General features: G+C 44.8%; 1 protein-coding gene across 1 annotated transcript in view; it reads left to right on the top strand.

The window, feature by feature from the left end:
* The window catches only part of LOC146833606 (cytochrome P450 2D15-like), a 565139-nt gene that overhangs the window by 72840 nt on the left and 468264 nt on the right, over window positions 1-24035 (top strand). The window contains exon 3 of the mRNA XM_085601485.1: window positions 7427-7579. Within this exon, the coding sequence (XP_085457611.1) occupies window positions 7427-7579 (153 nt within the window). The remainder of the gene's footprint in view (window positions 1-7426; window positions 7580-24035) is intronic.

The following is a 24035-nucleotide window of genomic DNA, read 5'->3' as shown; positions in this document are numbered from 1 at the left end:
TCAGCAAGCAATTAATTCCTTTATTTAGGCTAATAAAGGGATTAGGATCTCTTGGAAGAAGCTACGAAGAAGAAGGGAGGTCTATCTTTGCTAGACATTCAACTTTACACTTGGGCCTTCCAATTAAAAAACTCCAGAATGCTTATAAAGATTCCTGATGGATCCATAATAGGCTCAATGTTCTCAGCCATGCTAAAAGAGCAAAACATAAAGCCCAATGGCTTCCTTTTTAAATTTGGAGATCCCAAATTCTTAAAAAAGTTCAATTGAAGGTACTGCATTCGATGGCATCAATGTGGTATCACATATGACGCCTGTTGAAAATAGACTATTATTCTCATTCTGCCCCGATTTGGGCTTCTCCAGGGACCCCCGAGTGCCTTAACGATAAGTTGGCGTTACCAATCAGAGACGCCAACCTAAAGGTCTGGGGGGATCTGTCTAGAGATGGAAATTTGTTACCTTGTTATGACTTAAATGGTTTGATGATGGGTACCCTCTCAAAGTTTAAGTACATACAACTAAAAAGTTGGGTGCAAAGCAAGGTATCGACATTGGGCTCTGGTAATATTTTGGTAAGCCACCGGGATGTAAAGAAGTATCTCTTTGGTATTGGCACCTTCAAGACATCATGGATGGAGAATTCACTCTGGCGGAGGAGCTGTGGGGAAAGTACTTGCCTCTGGACCAGTTGCAGTATATTTGGCAAGTATCTATGCACACTCTTTACATTACAGTTAAACCCACTTTTTTAAGAAGAAACCACCTTTTCTCACTTAATAGGGCATACATATCACCAGAGAAACTATCTAAGATGGGGAAAGGAAGCCGAACTAGCTGCGCGAAATGTGGGTTGGAAAAGGCAACCGATGTCCACATGTTCTTCCTATGTCCAGAAATCAGTGAGTTCTGGAGTAAAGTAGAAACAACCATGACAGGTAGTCTGGGTCGGCTAATAAAGGTAAGCCTTTCTCTGGTTATCTTTGGGGTGGATGAGGAATTAGCAGGAACTGCTAGAGATTTGTTGTTTTATGCAGTACTACTGGCCAGAAGGGAAGTTTTCCCGCAAATGGGTAAGCAATATAACTCCACAATACTCGGATTGGCTGGAATCCCTTAGATATATGTCTAGAATGGATCTTTCAGGGAAAAAGTCCAAAAAGAAAGCTTTCTGGAAACCATTAACTGTTTGGTTAGAGGGTATAGAAGGGGTATGAATTAACTGTTGAGGTCATATTGTTGATATAAGTATAAATTCACATCCAATGATTACACCGGCTAACACTCCTGGACTGTTTCAGGGCCCTTACGGATTCCGAACAATTAAGCAATATCGGTATCGTACCGCATGAGAGACACAGCCGCAGAAAGGTTGGTTTTTATTGGAGTATGCCCGTTGGTGGTTGGTACCCCTCTCAAACGATAAGAGCAGAAAAAAATGAAATGTTTTCTCTTTTTTCTGAGGTGAGTGAGGACTTAAAAAAAATATATATATATATTCCCGTTTTTGATTTTTTGGTCATGATGTTGTTGTCACTTACTATTCCATTTTCGATATTTCTGACTACAAACATGCGGCTCCCCTGCAATGGCGGAGGAGTGTCGCCCCCCACTGCTTTTAAGCAGTGCAATGTAAAGGAAACATAAAATGGTAATAACTTTAAGTTATTATTATTTTATATTTCAGTGCTGCTTTGCGGGCAGACAGGCAGTGCTGCACTGCTCTTGGAGCAGGGCAGGGGAGGAGTGGTTTGTCCACTCCTAAGTACACATGACTGTTTGTCCTGCCCTCTTGGGCTTCCCAAGCAGTCATGCAGTACAGCCTGCTTGAAGAACATCCCCAGACCCCTATTCCCTGGCTGAGCATCGAACCAGGATGCCCAGACCAATCACAACACTTCATTGCAGTGTTGTGATTGGTCAGGGGAGCCTGGCTGTGCTTCCTGTTCCTCGAGCCAAGACGAGGAGAGCAGGAGCAGAGAAGCGGGACCCAGCGCAAGTGTTTATTTTTTAATTTTTTAATATTGAGCACACCCCTCCAGCCCTGCATACGCTCCTGCCCTGCTACCCGCGAGCCATGCCACCGCCACTGGAGCAATGATGGCTTCTCTAATAGATTCTATAGTTTAAAACAATGTATTTAAACTAAAATGTCAGTTAAATGTTTCTGACGAATGAAAGGAAGAAATAACACAATTCATTTTAGGATTCTCCTACAATGCTTTTACTATTGGAGGTAGGCGGCATCAACGGTAATTTTTTCCTACAAATTAATATTGTTATAAGGAAAGTGAAGGGTTTTCAGCTGTTTTGTTCAACATCGTGTTGCTATTGACCGTGCATTCTGTGAACTTGGTTCTGTGGCCTCATCATTTACTTACTAGAATAGTATTGACTTAAGGAGATTGATGACACGGAACTTCTTCTGCCTGTAACATGGGAAACCCAGCCTTTTATGGGAGAGGATGTTGTTTCGTATGGTATATGCTCTTTGGTCCTGCCAATATAGAATGACCCTATCACGCAACCTGGGAAACATGGAATGTGTAAGAGTGACAACGGAGCACGTCACAAAGCTGCACAGACAGGTCATAGAGTCATACCCTTATTGGCTGTGCCAGTAAACGTGTCATAGAACCACGACTGCAAAGCATTCGCAGTTACCATGGCAGAGTGCGAGAGCGGCAGCAGAGCGAGTCAGAAAGGAACAAAGGTACAATAGGCAACTTGAGGCGAAAGTCGGAAGGTAAGTAGATTTTCTAACGCAAATAAATTGGCCTAAAATTAGGTCAGCAATGATGGGAGGGGCATGGGAGAATGCCACGATTGTGGTGGAAAACGGGAAGAAAAAGAGGAAAAGTAAACCACTAAGGTGAAAAAGAAAAAAACTAGGAGGCAATAGGGATAGGAAAACACCACGCAACAAACATGAAAGAAAAATACAAAACACAAAAAAGGTAAATTTATGTACTATATCCACTATTCACATACACATAAAAATGTAAAAAGCTCTCTACAAAGACATCGGGTCTTTGTTTTATCAAAAGGACTGTAATGAGCAAAATATTATAACTTGTTCAGTGACTGCAAAATCTTCTCTTAGACAGCGCTAAGCAAGCAAAGGTTTCCTGGGTGAGGAAATTAATAAATAGAAAAGTGTCTGGAAAAAATGATCTAAAGTGAGAAGGAAACGAACGGTTACAAGTGCTCCGAAAAGCTACATTTCAGATCGGCGCTTAGGAGTCACCATATCTTTTACCATAACCAACAATAAGAGCTGAGGTTGCTGGCTATGGGTAAAGCCACACGGGGCATATTAATAAGGGCCGGCGATAAATATCGCAAAGCGCGCTTAGCGCTTGCATATTTATCGCCGGCTATCTCTGGAATTTATCGCCCGGTTAGAGCGTTATCAACAACGCGCATCGCCAAGGCGATAAAAATTCCAGAGATAGTGATAAACAGCGATATCCTAGATGATAGGGCCTGTGGTCTTAACCACAGAATCCACCCCCCATGTTAAGTACGCCTTAGTCAGGAATTTAACTGACGTTAAATTCCTACGTTAAGGCATACTTAACGAGATTTAAATAATCGCTACCGTTCCTTGTTAATATCGCGAAGCTGCCTTCGCGATATTTTCCCTGGTTGGTTTCACAGCCACGCCTACTTTGCATCTCATTAGCGATGCAAAGTTAGGCGTGCTGGAAATGGGCGCAGAGTCAGCAAAACACACGATAGCGTGTCTTTGCTAATAAGGCGATAAAATTATTGCCGCTTTTCTGCCAAAAACGGCCGCAAAAGCGGCGATAATTTTATAGCGCCGCCTTGTTAATATGGCCCATCATGATCTGTTGTTTACTTTTCAAGTGTCTGACGGAAAGAAAAGTAGCTCGTCCATGGCGGCAGACTGGCAGAAATACCTCTGGCAATGTGTCAGTTACCACATTCGTTTTTGCTTTCCCTGCTGTCTTGAGATGTCACTGATCCAGCGCGAAACCGGGAAACAGGGCAAATTTTCAAATATCCTCCCTGCATCACAGACCCAACATCACATTAGCTCATTCACACACGCAGTCATTGGTGGGGCTCATAACACCAAAACTCATACATCTCTCTCACAAATCTGCATACCGGAGGGATGAAGTGTTTCTTGCGCTGGACATGTGGGGGAACACCTTATAACCTATAGGGAGAGAAGAGTTATTTTACAAATTATACATTAGCATTCATCGCCTATAGATCCCTAATCCTAAACATCAAGGCACTCCACCCACTTGGTCGACGGACCAATTAGTTGGATTGGTTGTTGGTGATTTAGAACCAGCTAAAACACATTTTTAAGACTCAGAATCCTTATTTCTCTTAACCAAAAACCACAAACTCATCATTTCTTGTTAATCAGTATTTGTTTATCTAAAATTTCATACTGATTTATATTTGCATTTGTCTCGTCAAAGTTCAGAATTTCTAGATCAATTTAAGTAAATCGCAGAACATCATATTTACCTAATCTGGCTATCTGGGGTCCTATTATTCATTGGCTCTGCATAACCGAATTTTGTCATCAATTGTCCGAATAAAGCAGGCCAAGGCTCAGAGTCCAAAGTCCTCTGCTCAGCACGTTATAGTCCCAAGATTTATCAAAGGACCAGAAATCGTGCAAGCATCTATGATTGCCCCGTTTGGTTGGGAAGAGTTTGCAGTCATCAGACGATCAGGCAGCATCCGGACCATCAAGAAAAGGCGTCGCCCCCTCCCTATTCTACTACCTATTTTATAATAAATCTCAGGTTAACATGATACATTTTTAGGCCAAGAACAGTGGTTATTTGCTGGTTGGGATTGTCCGATTCTTATTCCCAGATTCTCAGTTCAGTCCGAGTTGTGATGCTACTGGTTCGCTTTAGTATCGGCTTGTATGCTTGATTGTTCCCTTATCTTGTCAGACCACCAAATTCTTATCCTTGACCGGGAACATGATGTATAATGGTTGCCAAGAAGTTCATGATACCGACCGGACATGCGCAGCTGACCCCGCGCTTCACGAGATGGTGGCCACTTCTGTATACGGTGTCAGCCACCATTTTGGATTAGGCCCCAATGTCAACCTAAGCGAAACAAACACAAAAGAATAATTAATACATAGAAATGATTATTCTAATGTTAACCCCTTACTAATCCCTTTATGTATTAGTATTTATCTAGCATATAGTGACATTTAAAGCAATTATATTCACCTTTTCGATCCTCCACGAAGATGCAAACGACACAAAAGCAATATATATCATGCGATATACTATTACCCCATATACTATTATTAATATGCGTACAGATTTTAGTTATATGAGTTATTTAGCCATGCAAATAGCAATATCCCATGTGTAATTTGTGTTTTTATAATGTTGATTAATATACATGCAGCACTCGTTTAATAATATTATAATTAATAGATTATATAATTAGTATTTTCATGTAAAATAGAGGAGGTATACAAAATTTTGCACTACCTGCTCCATCAGCACTTTAAATTCATAATACACGAGGAAAGTACCAGAGGAGGCGGCTTGGAAGAAGACTTCTTAATACACAGTTTTGCATGTAGGAAACTTAGGGGCATGTTAACAAGGCGGACGAAAAGCGGCGATCATTTTATCGCCTTATCGCGTGTTTTGCTGACTTAGCGCCCGTTTCCAGCACGCCTAACATTGCATCGCTAATGAGATGCAAAGTAGGTATGGCTGTGAAACCAACCAGGAAAAATATCGCGAAGGCAGCTTCGCGATATTAACAAGGAAGGGTAGCGATTATTTAAATCGCATTAAATATGCCATAACGCAGGAATTTAACGTCAGTTAAATTCCTGACTAAGGCATACTTAACATGGGGGGTGGATTCTGTGGCTAAGACCACAGGCCCTATCATCTAGGATATCGCTGTTTTCCACCATGGAAAACGGAGATCGGTTAGCGCGTTGTTGATAACGCGCTAACCGGACGATAAATTCCAGAGATAGTCGGCGATAAATATGAAAGCGCTAAGCGCGCTTTGCAATATTTATCGCCGGCCCTTGTTAATATGCCCCTTAGGTGGCAAAGGAAGAGGCTTTGTCTTCCCAGAATTAGAGGAGACTTAATGGATAAAGACTATTGCTTTTGTCACCCTGGGAGCTTGTAGCGTCATCAGGGTCTCAGCTTAATTTGAGGTGTGTAGAGCTATCACTGTGCCCGAGCAAGGTTCTGGATCATCCACAGACACTACAACAAATCCCTTCCTACCTGCCTTCCAGATGATCAGAATCCTGCCCAGGTTTTGCAGAGAGCTTTACCCCAATCAGCTGAGAGTCCAGTTCCATAAATATCTTGTCAACATGCACTGCTAGGAGGCCCACTGCAAGCTGGCCAATATGTAGGAAGCAGAGAGGATTATGGCTCCCTCCCAGGGCACAGTCAAAGAGTAACAATGGAAGCTTGAACCGTGTAAACATCTCTCATCAATCCAGTAATGCTAACGAGTGGTGGGTGCTATTAATATGTGAGGGAATAAGCACACGAGAGAATAGAATAGTAGCACATTAGCTCTGATGGCTGTGACCGTCGACCACTATCTTTTCTTTTCTAAATATTTTTTATCTTAAGAAATAATTCATCTGTAATTGTGACTCCTACGTCTTTTGTCCTCAGGCTGTATTTTAGAGACTGATGACATGCATATATTTGTGCTCCGCCTCACTTTATTTCTCGGTATTGGGCTGCTATATCAGATAGATTGTCATTAATCGTACAACAAACTGGTTTATGCTTCTCTTAGGGTACTGAGCCTCATGGACAAAATCCTTCATATCAATTTACAAATGCACGGGACATTGATATTACAGGAAGCTTTCAATTCATGAGTTCTCTTCCCTGCGACGATTCAAGGCTGTTACTTACGATAAAAGGTCACAGAAATACATGTTGTCATCATTTGAGCACACCTGCCTTTCAAAAAGCATATCTTGTTTGTAAGGGACGTGGTTTGACAACTTTATACAGATTTGTGCTATCAGGATGATCCTCATTAGTCAGGCCTTCATTTTACATTAAACTCAAACCTACAAAATATAAATTTCTAGACATCATTTGCTTGCAATCGAATGAACCTACAGTACATCTGCCCTTTTTCAGTCCTTTGATCATCTCTCCTGGCAACAATTACCTGCAACTAGCTTCTTCAAAGACTCACGTAGGCCCATGATGACACTAATGTGCAGTTTATCAAAAATGTATGATTTACATACGTATGTTTCCATACATTATTTTCCTAGATTCTCCTAGAAGTTATTTTATTTTCATTATCACACAGGGGACAGTGCAGAATTCTAATGTACCCTGAAAGGACTGACTGCTTGTAAATTTACTATTGTGTTTGTGTTTTAAATCTACAGGAGTGGTGATGGCAAGATATGGCCAGACATGGAAGGATATTAGGAGGTTCTCGCTCTCTACTCTGAGAGATTTTGGTCTGGGAAAGAAGTCCCTGGCGGAGAGAGTGACGGAAGAGGCTGGATTTCTCTGCTCTGCCTTCAAGTCCAAGGGTGGTAAGTTTCTAATGTTGAAGAGCATCACATCGCCCTGCAAATCAATCAGCTGTATGTCCCCCTCTGGTAGAGATTGTTGCAGGGATACCATTTCGGCCAGAGTGAATAAAACCAGTAACTATGAGTCAACTGATGTCAACCCTTCTATTACAACTGTGATTTCAGGTATACAGATCGCAAGGGCAGTGCCAAGGACAGAAATCAAACAGGTCTCTCCCTGACCAATGTTTAATTTCTGAATTATAATTCTCATGACCCTCAGCTCATCAACTTCAAATAGGGATGTGGAACAGGCCTCAAGAGCTTCAGCTTCTTCTCTTGTACCTGTGCTGAAGTCGCTTCAAAATGTAAACAGACCTACTATTGAGAGTTCCTCTTCCCCTGGCCCTGCAGGTCCCACTACCATTCCGCATTGGAATGCGCAGGATAAATTCTCAACCTCAGCAGTGCTACCTGCACCAGAGTTTGTGTGGGGGAACAGGTTGTAATGCTGTGGAAGAGCTGCACTAATTTCTACTCTGCCTGTCACTCTCACAGGCTTCCACAGGCCCTACTGCTCAGGATCCATAGGATCTTCTGGGGAGTAGAAGGTAAAACCTGGCTGATTTAGCCTCATGTGTTTGTGCTTAGGCATTTGAGGACATTCCTGTGCATAAGTGGCTATACCTGTGTATAGAACTGTATTCTGGCATAGGTAGCTACATCTGGGTGTTAGAGGCCTATACGAGGTATAATAAGTAGTTATTGCTCAAAACTGTAGATCATCTGAGGGTGTACATAAACTAATGAAAATGCATACGTACATATGTGGTGTTTGGTTTGAGGTATATCATTGTTTTGCCTACGTCTTTGAATCTGACACTGGGCATTGAAGCTGTGTCTATGCTTGTGAGACTGAACTTGACTATATGTCATACAATGGTGTACTTGAGGATTTAAGCTTTTGTTTGGTGTTATATGCTCATGTTCGGTATATGATGGTTGCAACTAGCCTTGTATGATTGCTGTGTTTCTAACATATCAAGGCTGCACCCCAAGAGCATCATGGGAGCATCTTATCATATGTTTGGTAACTTAAGCAAACCTTAATCCGCTTCATAAAAGTGTTTGTCTTAAATTATTAACTGTACAAGTATAATAGCAGTTTTTACATTTAATGATGTTGCGTCCTATTCTAATTTTAGTCTCAAAGATTATAGAAATAATTGCCCTGTAATGAGATTAGAAGAAAAGGTCATGCAATGTAATTTCATAAGATGTCATCATAATTAGGTGGGCGTGGCATTTAGCTAATGACATCACATTATTGTGTTAGACCTGGCATTGTTAGTGGGTTTATCCCCAGACATTTTGCTTGTTGACCTCCTATTTTTTACCTATTTCTGGTTGGTTCTAGGACTCTGGACACCTTACCACTTCTATTCAGTGCTAAAGTGCATATGTTCCCCATGTAAATCGTGTTGCTGATGGTATATCCATGACTGGCATATTTTATTTACTAATAAGTCCCTTGTACAGTTCACTATGTGTGCCCAGGGCCTGTAAGTCAAATGCTACTAGTGGGCCTGAAGCACTGGTTGTGTCACCCACACAAGTAGTTTTCAAAGGTTTCTCAGACCTGCCACTGCAGTGTCTGCACACAGTTTTAACTGCCATGTCGACCTGGCAAGTGCACCCACTTGCCGGGCCCCAACCTTCCCTTTGCTAACATTTAAGACACCCCTAAGGTAGGCCTAATGTACCCCCTGGGCAGGGTGCAATGTATGTGAAAGGTAGGACATGTAGTGCTGTGTTACATGTCCTGATAGTGACACTTTCACTATTGCAAGTGCTAGCGCTCCCAAAGGTTAACATGGGAGCTGCTTGTTACGTTTTTACAAGTGTAACTTTCCATTGGGAACAGCTAGAAATTTGAAGTGTAGGCTCTCTGAACTCAGAATAATATAACAAACCTTTTAGTGATGGTGGTTTTTAAATTTTGTGTTTTAAAATGCAACTTTTAGAAAGTTAGCATTTTCTTGCTTAACCAGCCTGTGTGCTTATGCCTGTTTGTGTATTCACCATCTGGTTTTAGAATGAAAGGAGCTGGGGATGTGCATTCACTCTAGACTGTCGCAAGGGGGTAAAAGTGGGTCCTGACTTTCCTGGGTGACTCATAGCCAGGCTGACTAGACCTTTCTGCATTTAGAGCGATGGGAGAAGTTTTCAATAGCACCTGAATAGGCTGTGTTTGCTCTGCACACTGCTGTCTCCATCTCCTGTAGTGAAGCTGGACCAGGAATGAAAGAACTGTTTTTACTGAGCCAAGAGGCTTTCTTCCAAAAACCTCAAAGGAAAAAAGTGGTATAAATATTGGCACCCTGAACCTAGAACTTTAGAACACTTATGGACTAAGGACCCTCCCAGGAAGAAGAGCTGGAAGAGCTGCCAGGAGGAGTTCTGCCCCTTTTCTGTTGATTGATTTGTTGGGTTGACCACCAGTTGTTGCTTCTGTCTTGGGCAGTGAAAGGATTGGACTGGAATTTTCTTGAATCCTGCTGTTAAAGATTCTCCAAGGGTCTGAAGTAGAGCTAGCCTCCTGTTGGAAGTATCAGGCACACCAAAGACTTCACCATCCTCTGGGTACCCGCATCTGAAACTTTGTGTTTCAGTTGCTGCAGAAGAAAAAGCAACCCTATGCCATCAACGCTGCTGCAGCCCGCTTCGTGACCTGTTGGCACTGCAGAGAGCACAGTCTGATTCGCACCACAACCCTGGACTCACCGACGCCCGACGATGCCACCAAGCTGCTACTTGCACATGACCTGAGGTCACTGTACTTCGCAACTCCTCACTTCACATTGCCACCCTAGTGTCCCTGATGACTACGCCTCACTCCGACATCAATGCTGCTGCGTGCACCGTGGCCTAGGGGCATCGCCCGTGAGTTACTTGATGCACCGCCCTGTCCCACACCACAGCCATGGCCCAATGACGCATGCCCCATCAACCCCAGAATGGCTACAGCACTTCAGCAGTGATAACACTGCTGCTTGCACCGCGACCTGCCTGCACCCCAATGAGCACTGCCCTGCTTCACACCGCAGCCCTGGTCTCACCGATGCCGCTTGACGCTGTCACCGAGCTGCTGCTTGCACCGCATCCCAAGTGCACTGCACGTCGCACTGCTCCACTTTGCACTGCAGCCCCGATGCCAATCGACGCCAGTGCTCCTGACTTCAACCTCACGGAGTTCGATTTGCACGCGTGTGACTTCAAGGGCCTGATTACTCCTGCACCAGCCTCCGGAACTGATGCCTGCCGACTCCGGCTCTTCAGAGCTCATCACAAGCTCCACGACGACCTGCATTTCCAAGATACTGTTTGTGCATCTTCCCCACACAGTACCTGGCCTGTGACCTTGCGGTCTAACCTGAATTGTTAGATTTATTTGTTCACAAGGCCGTGATAGCCCTGGAGGGAGATAACAACTTCAAGGAACTGTATTTAAAGCCTATTTTTGCATTATTTGTATCCAGATAACTGTATGTCGGATTTTTATTGCTATAGTCTTGTTTTACACCGATAAATATTGGCGATTTTCCTAAAATTGGTGTGGTGTACTTTTGTAGTGTTTTCACTGCATTACTGTGTGTTATGTGCAAATGTTTCTGAGATAATCCTGACTTATAAATTGCCTTCGAGCTCAGGCTGACTGCTCGTGCCAAGCTACCAAGGGAGTGAGCAGGGGCTATTTTAGAAGTGAAATCTCCCTACCCTGAATAGAAGGAAAGGCCCTTACTTGGTCAAGGTGCATAACTCTGCCAACTATAGACCCTATTTCTAACATATTGAATATAAAATCATGGCTGAACGGTTTTCTTTTTATTTGGGATGAGTCATCATTATCACTTTATTTGATCTGAAGAAAGTGAAGGGCATAAAAGTACAATAATAAAAGCAATACAATAAAATACAATTAGGTTCCAAAAGTGTCAGTGCATAGTAAGGAATTAATAACAAAACACTATCCTGTCTCGCTCTTCCCCACTTTATAGGGTCCAAATGAAACATTGCGAAATATAGAAGGAGGGAACAAATCTCAGCGAAGGGTCCGCTAAGAGCTCCTACCTACTTAGTTATAATTTCAGCCAATCTTTCTTACTTTCTAGGATTTTTCCTAATATCTAGTGCATTTTTACAACAAATGTACAGTAAAACCATTCATAATAGATTAAAAATAGATACTCTATGTTATATTAGATAAATAGATAAAATCCTTATGAGTTAATATAAAGAGAGACAGTGCAAGTGAAGTGCAGGGGTGGGATTGCCATCCCAATGAACGTTATAGCGATTAATATTTCACCCTCAGACCTGCAGTTGGGATCTCTTGTGCTTTATTGAGAGCCATAGGAAGGATGCTAAATGGTGACATACAACCGGATCCACCATCATTTGTAAAGATATGTTGCTGGGCGACATTGCCTAAATTTATATTTGCGCATGAGGGGCAGACTGAATCTTTTCCTCTGGGCCAAATAAAATTACCATAAAAAGATGATATGCAAGTCTGTTTGGAGAGATGTTCCATAGCACGGGCAGGCCGGCAAGGCTTGAATAGAGTAGGTTCCCATGCGATAGCCCATCATAATAGGAATGTGATTTACTTGGAACCTTACTAGAATAATTTGATGTTGGGGATTTGACACAAAGGTTAAGTGTGAATTTACATTGAAATTAATTGTAGGAGTCATTAGATATAATTTTATAATAAGTTTGTTTCGATTATTTTCCTATCTCTCTCTCTCTCCATCATTCATAAAAATAACCTTTTTATTCTTATTTTAGAGATTCTCAATCAGTTAGCCAGGGTGTCAAACAAAGCCTGCAAACCGATAAACCTCAGAGTATTTTTTACATTTTGTAGTCATGTAAACTTGTGCACATAATGAAGGTTTAAGCAATCCATCATAATGCACTGGGTTATATTTACAGTCTCCCTTCTCCACACTGAGTGTCACAATAATATGGGGGCTAAACACGCAGAATCTGTCATGTATAGTACATCCAATTCAGTGTGACGATTAAACTTTGAACAGCTTCTGTGAAGGGCTAACAGCTTCTTGAGGAAGATAACCTCAACACGTTGGGGAGCAGCTACATTCACCATGCCCCACACTCCTGCCCCGTATTTGGCTACGGAGATGACTTTGGTCATGTAGATCTTTTTTATTGCCTCCAGCAGTTTGGACCTAAGTTTTTTAATGAAGGTAAATATGTTCTCTATGCTTTTTTTCCAATAGAAGACATCTATTGGCTACCATATGATCTCATGTGTGCATTCTGTCGAACAAGACCCCTAGATATGAAAAGGTTTCCATCAATTCCAGTTGGCGGCCAGCTATATGGAAGAACGGAAGTTTCTTCAGCTGCTGCCCTGTTACTAATATAAAAGATTTTGCTTCATTAACCTGAAGGTCCAGGTTTTTCATATATTTTACATACTCCGCCATTTGTTTCTGCACTGCCAACCCGGTCCAGGCTATTAGCATGCATTGTCTGCATAGAGGAGTATTGGAATACGTAGGGCTGCTTCCACACCATTTGTATAAATTGAGAATAGGAAGGGTGCACTAACTCACCCTTGCCTGACTCCCCTTTAAATGTGGAACTACCTTGTACATTCCCCATAATTTTCCTTACTGGACACAAGCTGTAGCTTTAGAGTACAGTTGACGGATGAAGTTTATTATTGTGTCCTCTACGCTCATCTCTTCAATGACTCTCCAAAGCTGGGTATGGAAGACGCAGTCCAGGGGAGAGTGTCCCTCTCCCCTTTTTAAAACCGTACTGTACTGGTATTAGGATATTCCTCTCCTTGGCCTACTTGTCTAATCTATTCAATAATAATCGCCATACCAATATAGCTGTCCCATGTAAAAGGGATATCGTTTTCTAGTTTTTTGACAGCGACTTCTCCCCTTTTTTGAAAATGGGGATTATAATTGTCATTTTCTTGGAGTCTACAGGCCCTACCTTAGCTATAGTGTTAAAAACATTGGTCAATAATGGTACCTTCAATTTGGACTTTTCCCCCAAAAAATCTACGGTTGCCTCATCTGGGCCCAGGGCTTGAGCAGAACTGCTGTGAGCTAGCCCATTTCTGACCTCAGCCATTTCAAAGGAAAAATTACCTTTTAGCTCTGACATTCTATCACTCAGCGGAGGTTCTCTAGCCTCAGGTGGCAATCTGAATATTTTACAAAAGTGGGCCACCCATATGTCTTCATCCACATTGGTGTCTAAGTTAGGATCTGTACCATTTTTCAAGAACGGGGCATTAATTACAGATCAGCATTCCCTTGAGTTTTTTGAGATGGCTGCCTGAAGCAGGTTATCGCACGTCTCCTCCTGTAGGGTTTTAAGTCTAGCCTTCGGTGCTTCTTTATATTGGTACTGTGAGTTCCTAAATAGGTACTTATCTCTCGGGCAGATCCTAAGGGCTAAATGTAATATTTTAATGTCTTTGTGCAAGCCGCATCAAACCAGCGGACTGTCGGTAGACACTGACTGGGTCAAGTTAGTTCTTACTTCGCCCAATAAGATCTCAAATGATGTCACTACACTGCTCGCCTCTGTATGAGGATTTAGACAGGACATTACCTCCTTTTATGTATTGGGTATGATCAAAGTGATAAGTTCCTCCTTATTGATCTTACTCCATTTGAGGACAATTCCCTTCTTACTTGAGACGTATTGTTTTGATACTATGGTCATCAAGGGATTGTTTAGTCCTTCCCAGTGCAGTTGGCAGGATAAGGCTGCGTGATCACTTAAGGCTAAACATTCTGTTTAAATATTAGTGAAATTATCATTTTGGGCTGCAGATAAAACTATATTATCAGTGATGAAGCCCTGGATAGTATGGCCAAATGTTTTCGCTAACGATCCTGTAAGGGCATCGGTTTCATTAATTATTTCTAGGTTTCTTATTATGAGCAGTCTGTTGATGGCATTATCAAAGTCATGATGCAGGAAATGCGGTGTTACTTCCCCCTTCTCATCAATCAAGCCACACACCATTTTGACCATCTTATCGTAACTATGGGCATTAAAATCTCCCATCCATAGGATATAATAAAACTATGCGCTATAGTGATAGACACAATTGCATGCTCGATTGATGTTATAGTAATTCATTAGGAGCAAATTCTTTTCCCTATATCCTTCACATGCCAAAATGTGATAATTTGGGGACTCATTATAAAATCCAATATCTTTGAGACTTAGGGCCTGATTACGATGTCGTCCGGAAAGTAGTCCAACTGAATCGGCTTTGGAATGCTTTCCGAAAGACTCGGGTTCAGGGAGTCCAACCGACTGATTACGGTGTGTCCGTTCGGTCGGACTCCTATTGACTTCAATGGGAGCTTGTGCTCTGAATGAGGACATGCAGGGAAAGGGGGGCCAATGGGTACACACACGGGCCCAATTCGGAGGGCCCCGGGTAAAGGGGGGCCCGCTACAGGCCCCCAAAGTCAGATTCCGACAGCCGATCTATGTCAGAACAACCGATTCAGAAAGGATGTCCGAATCCAACACCCTAATCGCTCGTCCGGAAATGCGGCCACGTAGACCTGTACGATTCGGCTCTGACCAACACCGTTACTCCGAATACCGTTCGGAACTGAGTCGGACAGTTCGGACGGTTTCGAGATATCATGATCGGTCGTCCGAAAATGTGTCCAAGTCGCTCGGAAACAAGGCATCCGAATCGGATTCAACTGAATCGGATGCAGTTCGGAGTTTTTCCGGGCGGCATCGCAATCGGCCCCTTAGTGTTTTTCTAATCAAGGTCAGGATGCCCCCTCTTGCTCTGCCTGGTCTTGAGGGAATCCCTGAAATATGGTAAGAACGAAACCAGTCTATGCCTGTACCTGTTTCCCAGGTTTCCTGCAAGCATATTAGATCATTGGCGGGTACATACCTAACCCAATCTAGATCAGCCAACTGCAACCTTAAGCCCGCTATGTTTCAAGTAATTATTTTTAGAGTGACATTCTTATTTATAGTTAGGGGCTTCTGCGAGTTCATAATGCAGCTCCTATGTACTGGCGGGCCATACAATCTTCCTCCAGTCAGTCCAGTGAAGCAAATTGGTTGCTTATATGTATTGGAGCACTATCTATTTCTTTAGTAGGCTGGCTAGTGGTGGGGTAGGATCTGAAACTGCCCAAGCCCTGTGCCCTTAGATATGTCCTTCAGGGTTTGTACAAAAAGCCCAATAGGAGTGCATAAATCTGGGTTCCAGATGAAGGATAGTTAGGTAGTGTGTTCATCAGATTCCCCCACCAAGTGGCGATTATTATTGTTGAGCACTATACAATCCCCACCTGCTATTTTAGGGGCAAGTCGTACCCATGCAACTCTCCTAGCCCAAATTATATGACTAGAAAGATCACAATCCCCCTTTATTGTACTTGGTCATCCAGTGTAAGGCTTTGGACATTAATTGCTCCATTGACTCTGGGTTTTGCCCAGTTCCGTGGTATTTGCCAAGATGATAACATATGGGCAGGCTGCTGGGGGAAGGTCTAGCCTCATATGGACTTTGAACCCATATGACTTCTGCCTATTTCCATCCACCCATATCTCATTCGATCTTATCTACCCCACTCTAGAGGATTCAGGGGCCCTCAATCCTTGTACAGCAAGGGTGTCTGCTGTTACACTAGTGGGCCTTTGCGAGGATTGGGTGGATTGTAGTGGTTGTGGACACTGATTAAAAGTTGGTGGGGCACTTTGATTGCTCCTCATCGAGGGTTAGGGGTTGGAATTAGAGCAACCCTCCCTCCTCTCAGCTCCCCCTTAGGGTAGTCACCCTCTGTTGTGGTATTTCAGGCAGGCCAGTCGCGCCAAGGGACCGTGGAGAGGAAGGTTCATTGACCTTTGACAGTGCCTGAGGGGCCCCAAGCACTAATTTTCCCACATCTCGAGTCCCAACCTCTCTGTTAATGAGTATGGCTAAGTTTTGTTCAATTTTAGTCAGTCTGCCAAGGACCGGTTGCAGGATTGATGTAAGGACCTACTCTATTCTTAGCCATAAGTCATCATTATCATGCGCAGTTCCCACTGCTGTCTCAGCCTCAGTTGATATATCCACCCTTGCCATTTTATTTACAGCCAAGTATTCCTCATGCTGCTTATTTTCCTCTTGACTGGTGGTTCCATGGGGTAGCCACTTTCACCCCTCTGTGGTATTTGAGGGATCATTACATTGGCTTATTGCATTGTTACATTAGCTTAGTGGGTGGTCATCACGCGTGGTCAATGTAGCAAGGTCTGGAAGGTCCTTTATTTGTGGCAGCAATCTCACTTCACCCACGGAGAGCCACCATTCAGCCAGTTTGATCACTTTGGATATCACATCACTGGTTAAGGAGTCCAAGGTGTTGATGGCCTCACCTCCTTGTTCGGCGACTTTTGATTTACGTTTTCCCATATTCTAACAACATGTTGGTCCGGGTCTGAATAAAGGATGTTGGGGGAGGGACCAAGCCCAGACTCTTCTGGGCTCCGACGGGCTTTGACGGGCCTACGCTTATATGCACGTGTTGCATTGTAGGGACAATGGGGATTGTAGTTTCCACCAAGGTTGTTATGAAACAGCAAACCCGACGGGCACAGCTTCTTCCCTTTCACAGCAGAGCAGCTACAGTTACCTCAGGTCGGTGTCGCACCTACATGTGTGTGTGGTGTTGTAGGGGATTCTAGTTTCCCCCAGTAGTGCGATGATACAGCAAACCAGATGGGCACAGCTTCTCCTCTTTCAGAACAGAGCAGCTACAGTTGCCGTGAGTCGGCGTTGTGCTTATATGCTTGTGTGGCATTGTAGGGACGATGGGGATTGTAGTTTGCCCCAGTGGTGCGATAAAACAGCAAACCAGACTGGCATAGCTTCTCCCCGTTCACAGCAGAGTGGCTTCCTAGAGTCAATTAACAAAGTTTTGTGGTCCAGAGCCAAGAGAAAGGGCCCGGCCAGGCTGCGAACAGGCACAGAGGGGTCTGTTTTTGGGTGTTCAGTGGATGATTTTTTTTTAAATTTGACGTATTCTTTCAAGTTCAGATATTCCTGTATGCACACATATCTTTTCCTGTCCACTGATTGGGTCATGTTTGTGCTATATAAAACACTTGATAAATAAATAAATAGGTGAGAGCAGCTGATAGTCATGCAGGAGGTTGAGGGAGATGGAGTCCCCAGCGGCTGTTCAGCACAACAGCTCAGCCCCTGCAGCTCTCAAGTTGGCCCAAAAAAGGCAGCAACAGCTCCCCAGCAGACTCGTACCACATGCAGGGACAAACAAGATTCACATGGGTCTCACAGGGTGACCAGGACTCTGGTATTTGCGTGTCTCGGATGAGTCATGAATTCAGCATTCTGCGATCCATGCACACATGAGTTTTCCTCTGCCTCTGCTATCAGACTAACCTTTGCTATGCTTGTATGTGGCTATGGCAGGGCTATCAATGGAGAGTGAACATATTCCATTACTGCAAACAACCTAGTTTGTTTCTAGGGCCTCATTATGAGTTCCTCAGATTTAGGTGCAGTGCTACTGTGGGCCTGAAATCTGTGATTCTGACTGGTATTGCTGGACCTAAATCTGATGATTACAATTTATTTCCACTGGAACTGGCATTAACACATGAATCCGAATCCACATCAGTTTACCACCACTTTGAAGCAGGTGGCCAGTAGGTGAGGGAGCTTTCTTTAGGCCCATCGTGTGGGTGGTAGGGGTGGCAAGGGGGCAGGGGGAGAGCAGAGCTGATGAGGGGAGAACAGTCAGGAACATTTGCAGTTCATTCACTGAACAGGATTAGTGAGGAAAGAGGCTGTGTGCCACAGGCACATATTTCCCAAGTAGCAACGCACACTGGTCCTAGTCTGGGATCCATGTTACAAAATGCCAAGTTTTGAGTTTGCTGACCTGGTAATTCTGGGCCCGGATATACTTGACAAATAGGAATGGTTCAGATAAGTATCCTCCTTGCGAAGATACTGCTCCAGACCACATGTATATGGTTTAATTATAAGTGGAGAAGGCATCATCTGACACCATAAGTGAATGGTGTTCCATAAGTCTCAAAGAGAATTCACAGAATAAAAGCATTCATGTTCTGTAAAGAAAAGTTGATTCAATTGAGGCATTTATTCATAGACATCCTTGGCATTTTGCAATGCAAACTGAGAAAGCCACTGAACAGCTAAATAATATGTCAATGTATCTGTGTCCCACTCACAGCTTAAACAATCCCTCCCCTACTTTTGGGTAGTATTTATTCATTCCTTCGCCTGCTTGTTCTACAGATATTATGTTTTTGGACCTCCATCTCGAGCTAATCTGCCAGTCCATTAGAAAAGCTCTGTTGTATTTGCTCATTGCCTTTTTCACTCACGAAAATCTCGAATGTAATTGACATCACACTAGCTTTAAAAGTCTGAGGGGATGTGTTGGACCCACGGCAGATGAAAGGCTAATTTCCCCAGAGCAGTACGCCGGCCAGGATTGTAGGGTAACTTAGATTTATGGGCAGGAATATTTCCACCCTATCGCCCTGGCAGCCCTGGTGTGGGGTTGAGCTGTGACATTGAGGAAGGTCTTTGTTAGTCCCCAGATGCCCATAGACTGCATTCTGGGGAATGAGTTGCAGCTGGGGGCAGGAGAACTGTCAGGGGGGGCTGCCAAGGGCACCCTGACTGTTCAGTTTTCTGGGGGTACTACTCCCAAGCGGAGGGTACTGGGGCCCAGATTAAGGTGCATGGAAACAGAGGACTCTTGGTTGATTGGCCAGTGTCAGGATACCACCCTGGAACTGTAAGGAGGTAAAGCGGATGTAGGATGCAAAACACCTGAGGCTATTGCTTCTCACTCTTAAAAACCTCGGAGGTCAGAAAACACACAGGAGCCCATAAATAACTCCTTATCAACCTCAAGGCTGGAAGAGAGGCCTACCCAATATCCCTTCCCTTCTTAGAGCTTCCACTTGGCAGTATATGGCCATGGGCCTGGCTCCTGGTGGTTCAATCAATCAATCAATCAAAACATTTATAAAGCGCACTACTCACCCGTGACGGTCTCAAGGCGCTGAAGGGGGCGGGGTGCTGCTACTGCTGGAAGAGCCAGGTCTTGAGGTGTTTCCTGAAGGTGAGATGGTCCTGTGTCAGTCGTAGGTGGGTGGGTAGGGAGTTCCACGTCTTGGCAGCCAGGTAAGAGAATGATCTTCTTCCGGAGGTGGTTCTGCGAATCCGTGGTACGCTGGCGAGGGCGGGGCTGGCGGAGCGGAGCTGGCGGGTTGGAGTGTGGAACGTGAGGCGGCTGTTGAGGTATTCGGGGCCCGTGTTGTGGAGCTTTGTGTGCGTGGGTGAGGAGCCTGAAGGTGATCCTTTTGCTGACGGGAAGCCAGTGCAGGTCTCTCAGGTGGGCAGATATGTGGCTGTGGCGAGGGATGTCGAGGACGAGTCATGCGGATGCGTTCTGTATGCGCTGGAGCCTTTTCTGAAGTTTGGCTGTGGTTCCTGCGTTCCCGTAGTCCAGTCGGCTGGTGACGAGGGCCTGGGTGACCGTCTTTCTGGTTTCGGTAGGGATCCACCAGAAGATCTTTCGGAGCATGCGCAGGGTGTTGAAGCATGAGGATGAGATGGCGTTGACTTGCTTGGTCATCATGAGGGAGGAGTCCAGGATGAATCCCAGGTTGCGTGCGTGGTCCGTGGGTGTCGGTGCAGTGCCCAGCGCTGTGGGCCACCAGGAGTCGTCCCAGGTGGATGGGGATGGTCCGAGGATGAGGACCTCCGTCTTGTCTGAGTTCAGTTTGAGACGGCTGAGTTTCATCCATTCCGCGACATTTTTCATTCCTTCCTGGAGGTTGGATTTGGCCGTGGCTGGGTCTTTGGTGAGGGAGAGTATCAGCTGGGTGTCGTCGGCGTATGAGATGATGTTGAGGTTGTGCTTGCATGCGATGGCGGAGAGGGGGCTCATGTAGATGTTGAAGAGGGTTGGGCTGAGTGAAGAGCCTTGGGGTACGCCGCAGATGATCTCGGTGGCCGCTGAGCGGAAGGGAGGAAGGTGGACTCTATGGGTTCTGCCAGAGAGGAACGAGGTGATCCAGTTCAGGGCATTACCTTGGCTCCCGGCGTTGTGGAGGCGGGTTATTAGGGTGCGATGGCAGACTGTATCAAAGGTGTATGAGAGGTCTAGGAGGATGAGAGCGGTTGTTTCCCCGTTGTCAAGCAGGGTCCTGATGTCGTCGGTGGCTGCGATGAGGGCAGTCTCGGTGCTGTGGTTGGCTCGAAAGATGGACTGGGATGGGTCGAGAAAGACATTTGCCTTGAGTAATGCGGTCAGCTGTTTATTGATGGTCTTCTCGATGACTTTTGCAGGGAAGGGAAGAAGAGAGATGGGGCGGAAGTTCTTGAGGTCTTTAGGGTTTGCCGTGGGTTTCTTCAGTATGGCGTTGATCTCCGCGTGCTTTCAGCTCTCTGGGAAGGTGGCGGACGTGAGGGAGTTGTTTATGATGTTCCGGAGGTGGGGTGCGATGATGGTGTCGGCTTTGTTGAAGATGTGGTGAGGGCATGGGTCGGAAGGAGAACCGGAGTGGATGGTGTTCATAACGTGGGTGGCATCTTCAGTGCTGAGGGTGGTACTCGGGGTGTTGGTTCTGTGGCTGGGGGCAGAGTCTGAGTCTGATCGCCAAAGCTGTCGTGTATGTCGGTGATCTTGCGGTGAAAGAACGTGGCGAGGGAGTTGCAAAGGTCTTGTGACGTTGTGATGTCGTTGCTGTTGGCGCTGGGGTTGGCGAGATCTTTTACGATGCTGATGAGTTCCTTGCTGTTGTGTATGTTGTTGTCCAGCCGCTCTTTGAACAATGTCTTTTTGGTGGTGCAGATCAGCTGGTGGTGTTTGCGAGTGGCGTTCTTGAGGGCTGTCAGGTTTTCTGTCGTCTGTTCATGGCACCAGGTTTTCTCGAGGGTTCGGCATGATTTCTTCGATTCTTTGAGGTCGTCGGTGAACCATGTGGCTTTCCTGTTGCTGGGCTTGTCTGGAGGGTTCTTCAGTGGTGCAAGGGTGTCGGTGCAGTTGATGATCCACTGTGTGAGGTTGCGGGCTGCGTCGTTGGTGTCCGCGGTGTTGATTGGTGGGTTCTGGCTCAGTGATGTGGTAAGCTGGTCTGTGGTGACTTTGCTCCAGCATCTGCGGGGGATCTGTTGTGGATAGTGGTGGGATGTGGTCTTCTTGTAGATGAAATGGATGCATCTGTGGTCGGTCCAGTGTAGTCCGGTAGAGTGGCTGAAGGTAACGTGGTTGCTGGCCGAGAAGATGGGGTCGAGCGTGTGGTCGGCGTAGTGGGTGGGGGTGTTCACCAGTTGCTTGAGTCTGAGGTTGGCGAGGTTGTCTAGTAGGGTGGTGGTGTTATTGTCGTTGTTGTTCTCCAGGTGGAAGTTCAGGTCTCCTGGTTGCTCTCCTTATGGACACATTTTTCCTTAGGTTGAAGACAGAAGTCTAATTAAAGGGGTGCAATGGGCCATGTTACTTTCTTGGCCATAATGGTACTGTCTGCCTACTAGGATGCATCTGTAAGCAAGTTAAGGTTAGGTGCTGAACAGGCAACATCCACAGTTCAATGGCTCAGGAGAGTATAGACAGAGGAACCCAACTGCATTCAGAAGAGCGTAGAACTGACAAGTGCTCCTGTAGGGCCATCCTCCGAGTTCTGTTGCCTAAGCAGGGAAGTTCATTCTACAGGGTCATCCAAGATCTTTTGCTTTCCTCATCTATATTTCTGATCTCGTTTCTGCTGGCCTTGGGACTCTGCACACTTTACCACTGCTAACCAGTACTAAAGTGCATGTCCTCACCCCTTAACACATGGTAACATTGTCTTATACCCATTTGCCATATTTAATTTACTTGTAAGTCCCTTTGAAAGTGGTGCTACAGGTGCTTAGGGCCTGTAAATTAAATGCTTCTAGTGGGTCTACAGCACTGGTTCAGCTACATAAGTAGCCCTTCAAAAATGTCTTGGGCCTGCCATTGAGCCTGAGTGTGTGCAGTTTTTAATTGCCATTTCAACCTGGCAAAATAAACCTTTTTCCAGACCCAAGCCTTCCTTTTTAATACATATAAGTCACTCCTAGTGTAGGCCTTGGACATCCCTGAGGACAGGGTGCAATGTATTTAAAAAGTAGGACATGGACATGTTCTGGTAGTGAACAACTCATAAATTCGTTTTTCACTACTGCAAGGCCTATCTCTCCATTAGGATAACATTGGAGTTGCCTTAGTGCGTTATTACATTTTAGAAGTGCAATTTCCAAATGGAAAGAGATAATTGGTTCATGTTTGGTGTCTCTGGAATCACAATTTAAAATCCTAACTTATGGTGAAGTCGGATTTTAAATTGCAATTCTTAAATAGCACTTTTAGAATTTTGCCAATTTAGTGCCTGTAGCCTGTCCATGGTCAGGTGACTCAGTGTAGCTGACAGATGGGATTTGTGTATTCCTCCTAAAAAGTCACACTCAATAGGGAGCTTAGGTGTGCTAGGATGGGCCATCACTGGGAGAATGGGTGAGAGGAGCTGGGCACAGTCCCACTTACACCTGAACAAGCTGTGTCCTGCCTCCACACACAGGACTTCAAACCCCTTTGGTTAGTCTGGAGCCAGGGTGCCTGAGAGAGTCAAAAGGAAACCTCTAGAAACTCCCCCCCTTCATAGGCCCAATATGGTATAAAGGACTATCCAGTCAAGTAAAAACTCCCTTTGGGTAACCTAAACAAATCTCACATACAATTCATACTATTGTCATAGTCTCACTCATCATTTCTTGTACTCCCCTGGAGGCATAAAGTTAGACCCCACATTCATAAAAAAGCTCTATACTTTATTTGTAGAAAAATTAATTGACTATAAATACTGGAGCTCAGACACCACCATGCCAGTACTCTTTGGGACCTGTGGATACTCTGCCAGGAAGAAAGACTGCTGTTCCACTACCAGGACTCCCACTCTGCTGAACTGCTGCTCTTAAAGAACTGCTGACATGCTGCCCCTTACCTGGGTGAGAAGCGCTGGACTTGACTCTCTTGAACTCAAAGTGACTCTAAAGGCTATTTGGCTGGCCCGATGCATCCTCAACACTGCGTGGATTGAACCCGTTGCAAAGATCCGCATCACATCGTCGCTCTTCAGATTTACTGTCTCAACCCTACTGTATGACACATCCTTGATGCAGGCCCCGGGATGCCTAAATTGATGGTTGCCTCAATGATGATGCCAGACTCTGCATAGCAGGCTCGTAACTCTTTAGAACCGATGAATCACCTCGCTTCCTCAGCGCTGGACTGTGCATTACAAGCCGCATCGATGGCATTCTCAGTTGTGATGCGGGCCCTCCTAATGAAGCCTCACC

The sequence above is a fragment of the Triturus cristatus genome, chromosome 4_2 (assembly GCF_964204655.1).
Source record: "Triturus cristatus chromosome 4_2, aTriCri1.1, whole genome shotgun sequence".
Classification (NCBI taxonomy): Eukaryota; Metazoa; Chordata; class Amphibia; order Caudata; family Salamandridae; genus Triturus; species Triturus cristatus.
The sequence above is the reverse complement of the archived record's forward strand: the minus strand, read 5'-3'. Positions and strand labels throughout refer to the sequence as shown.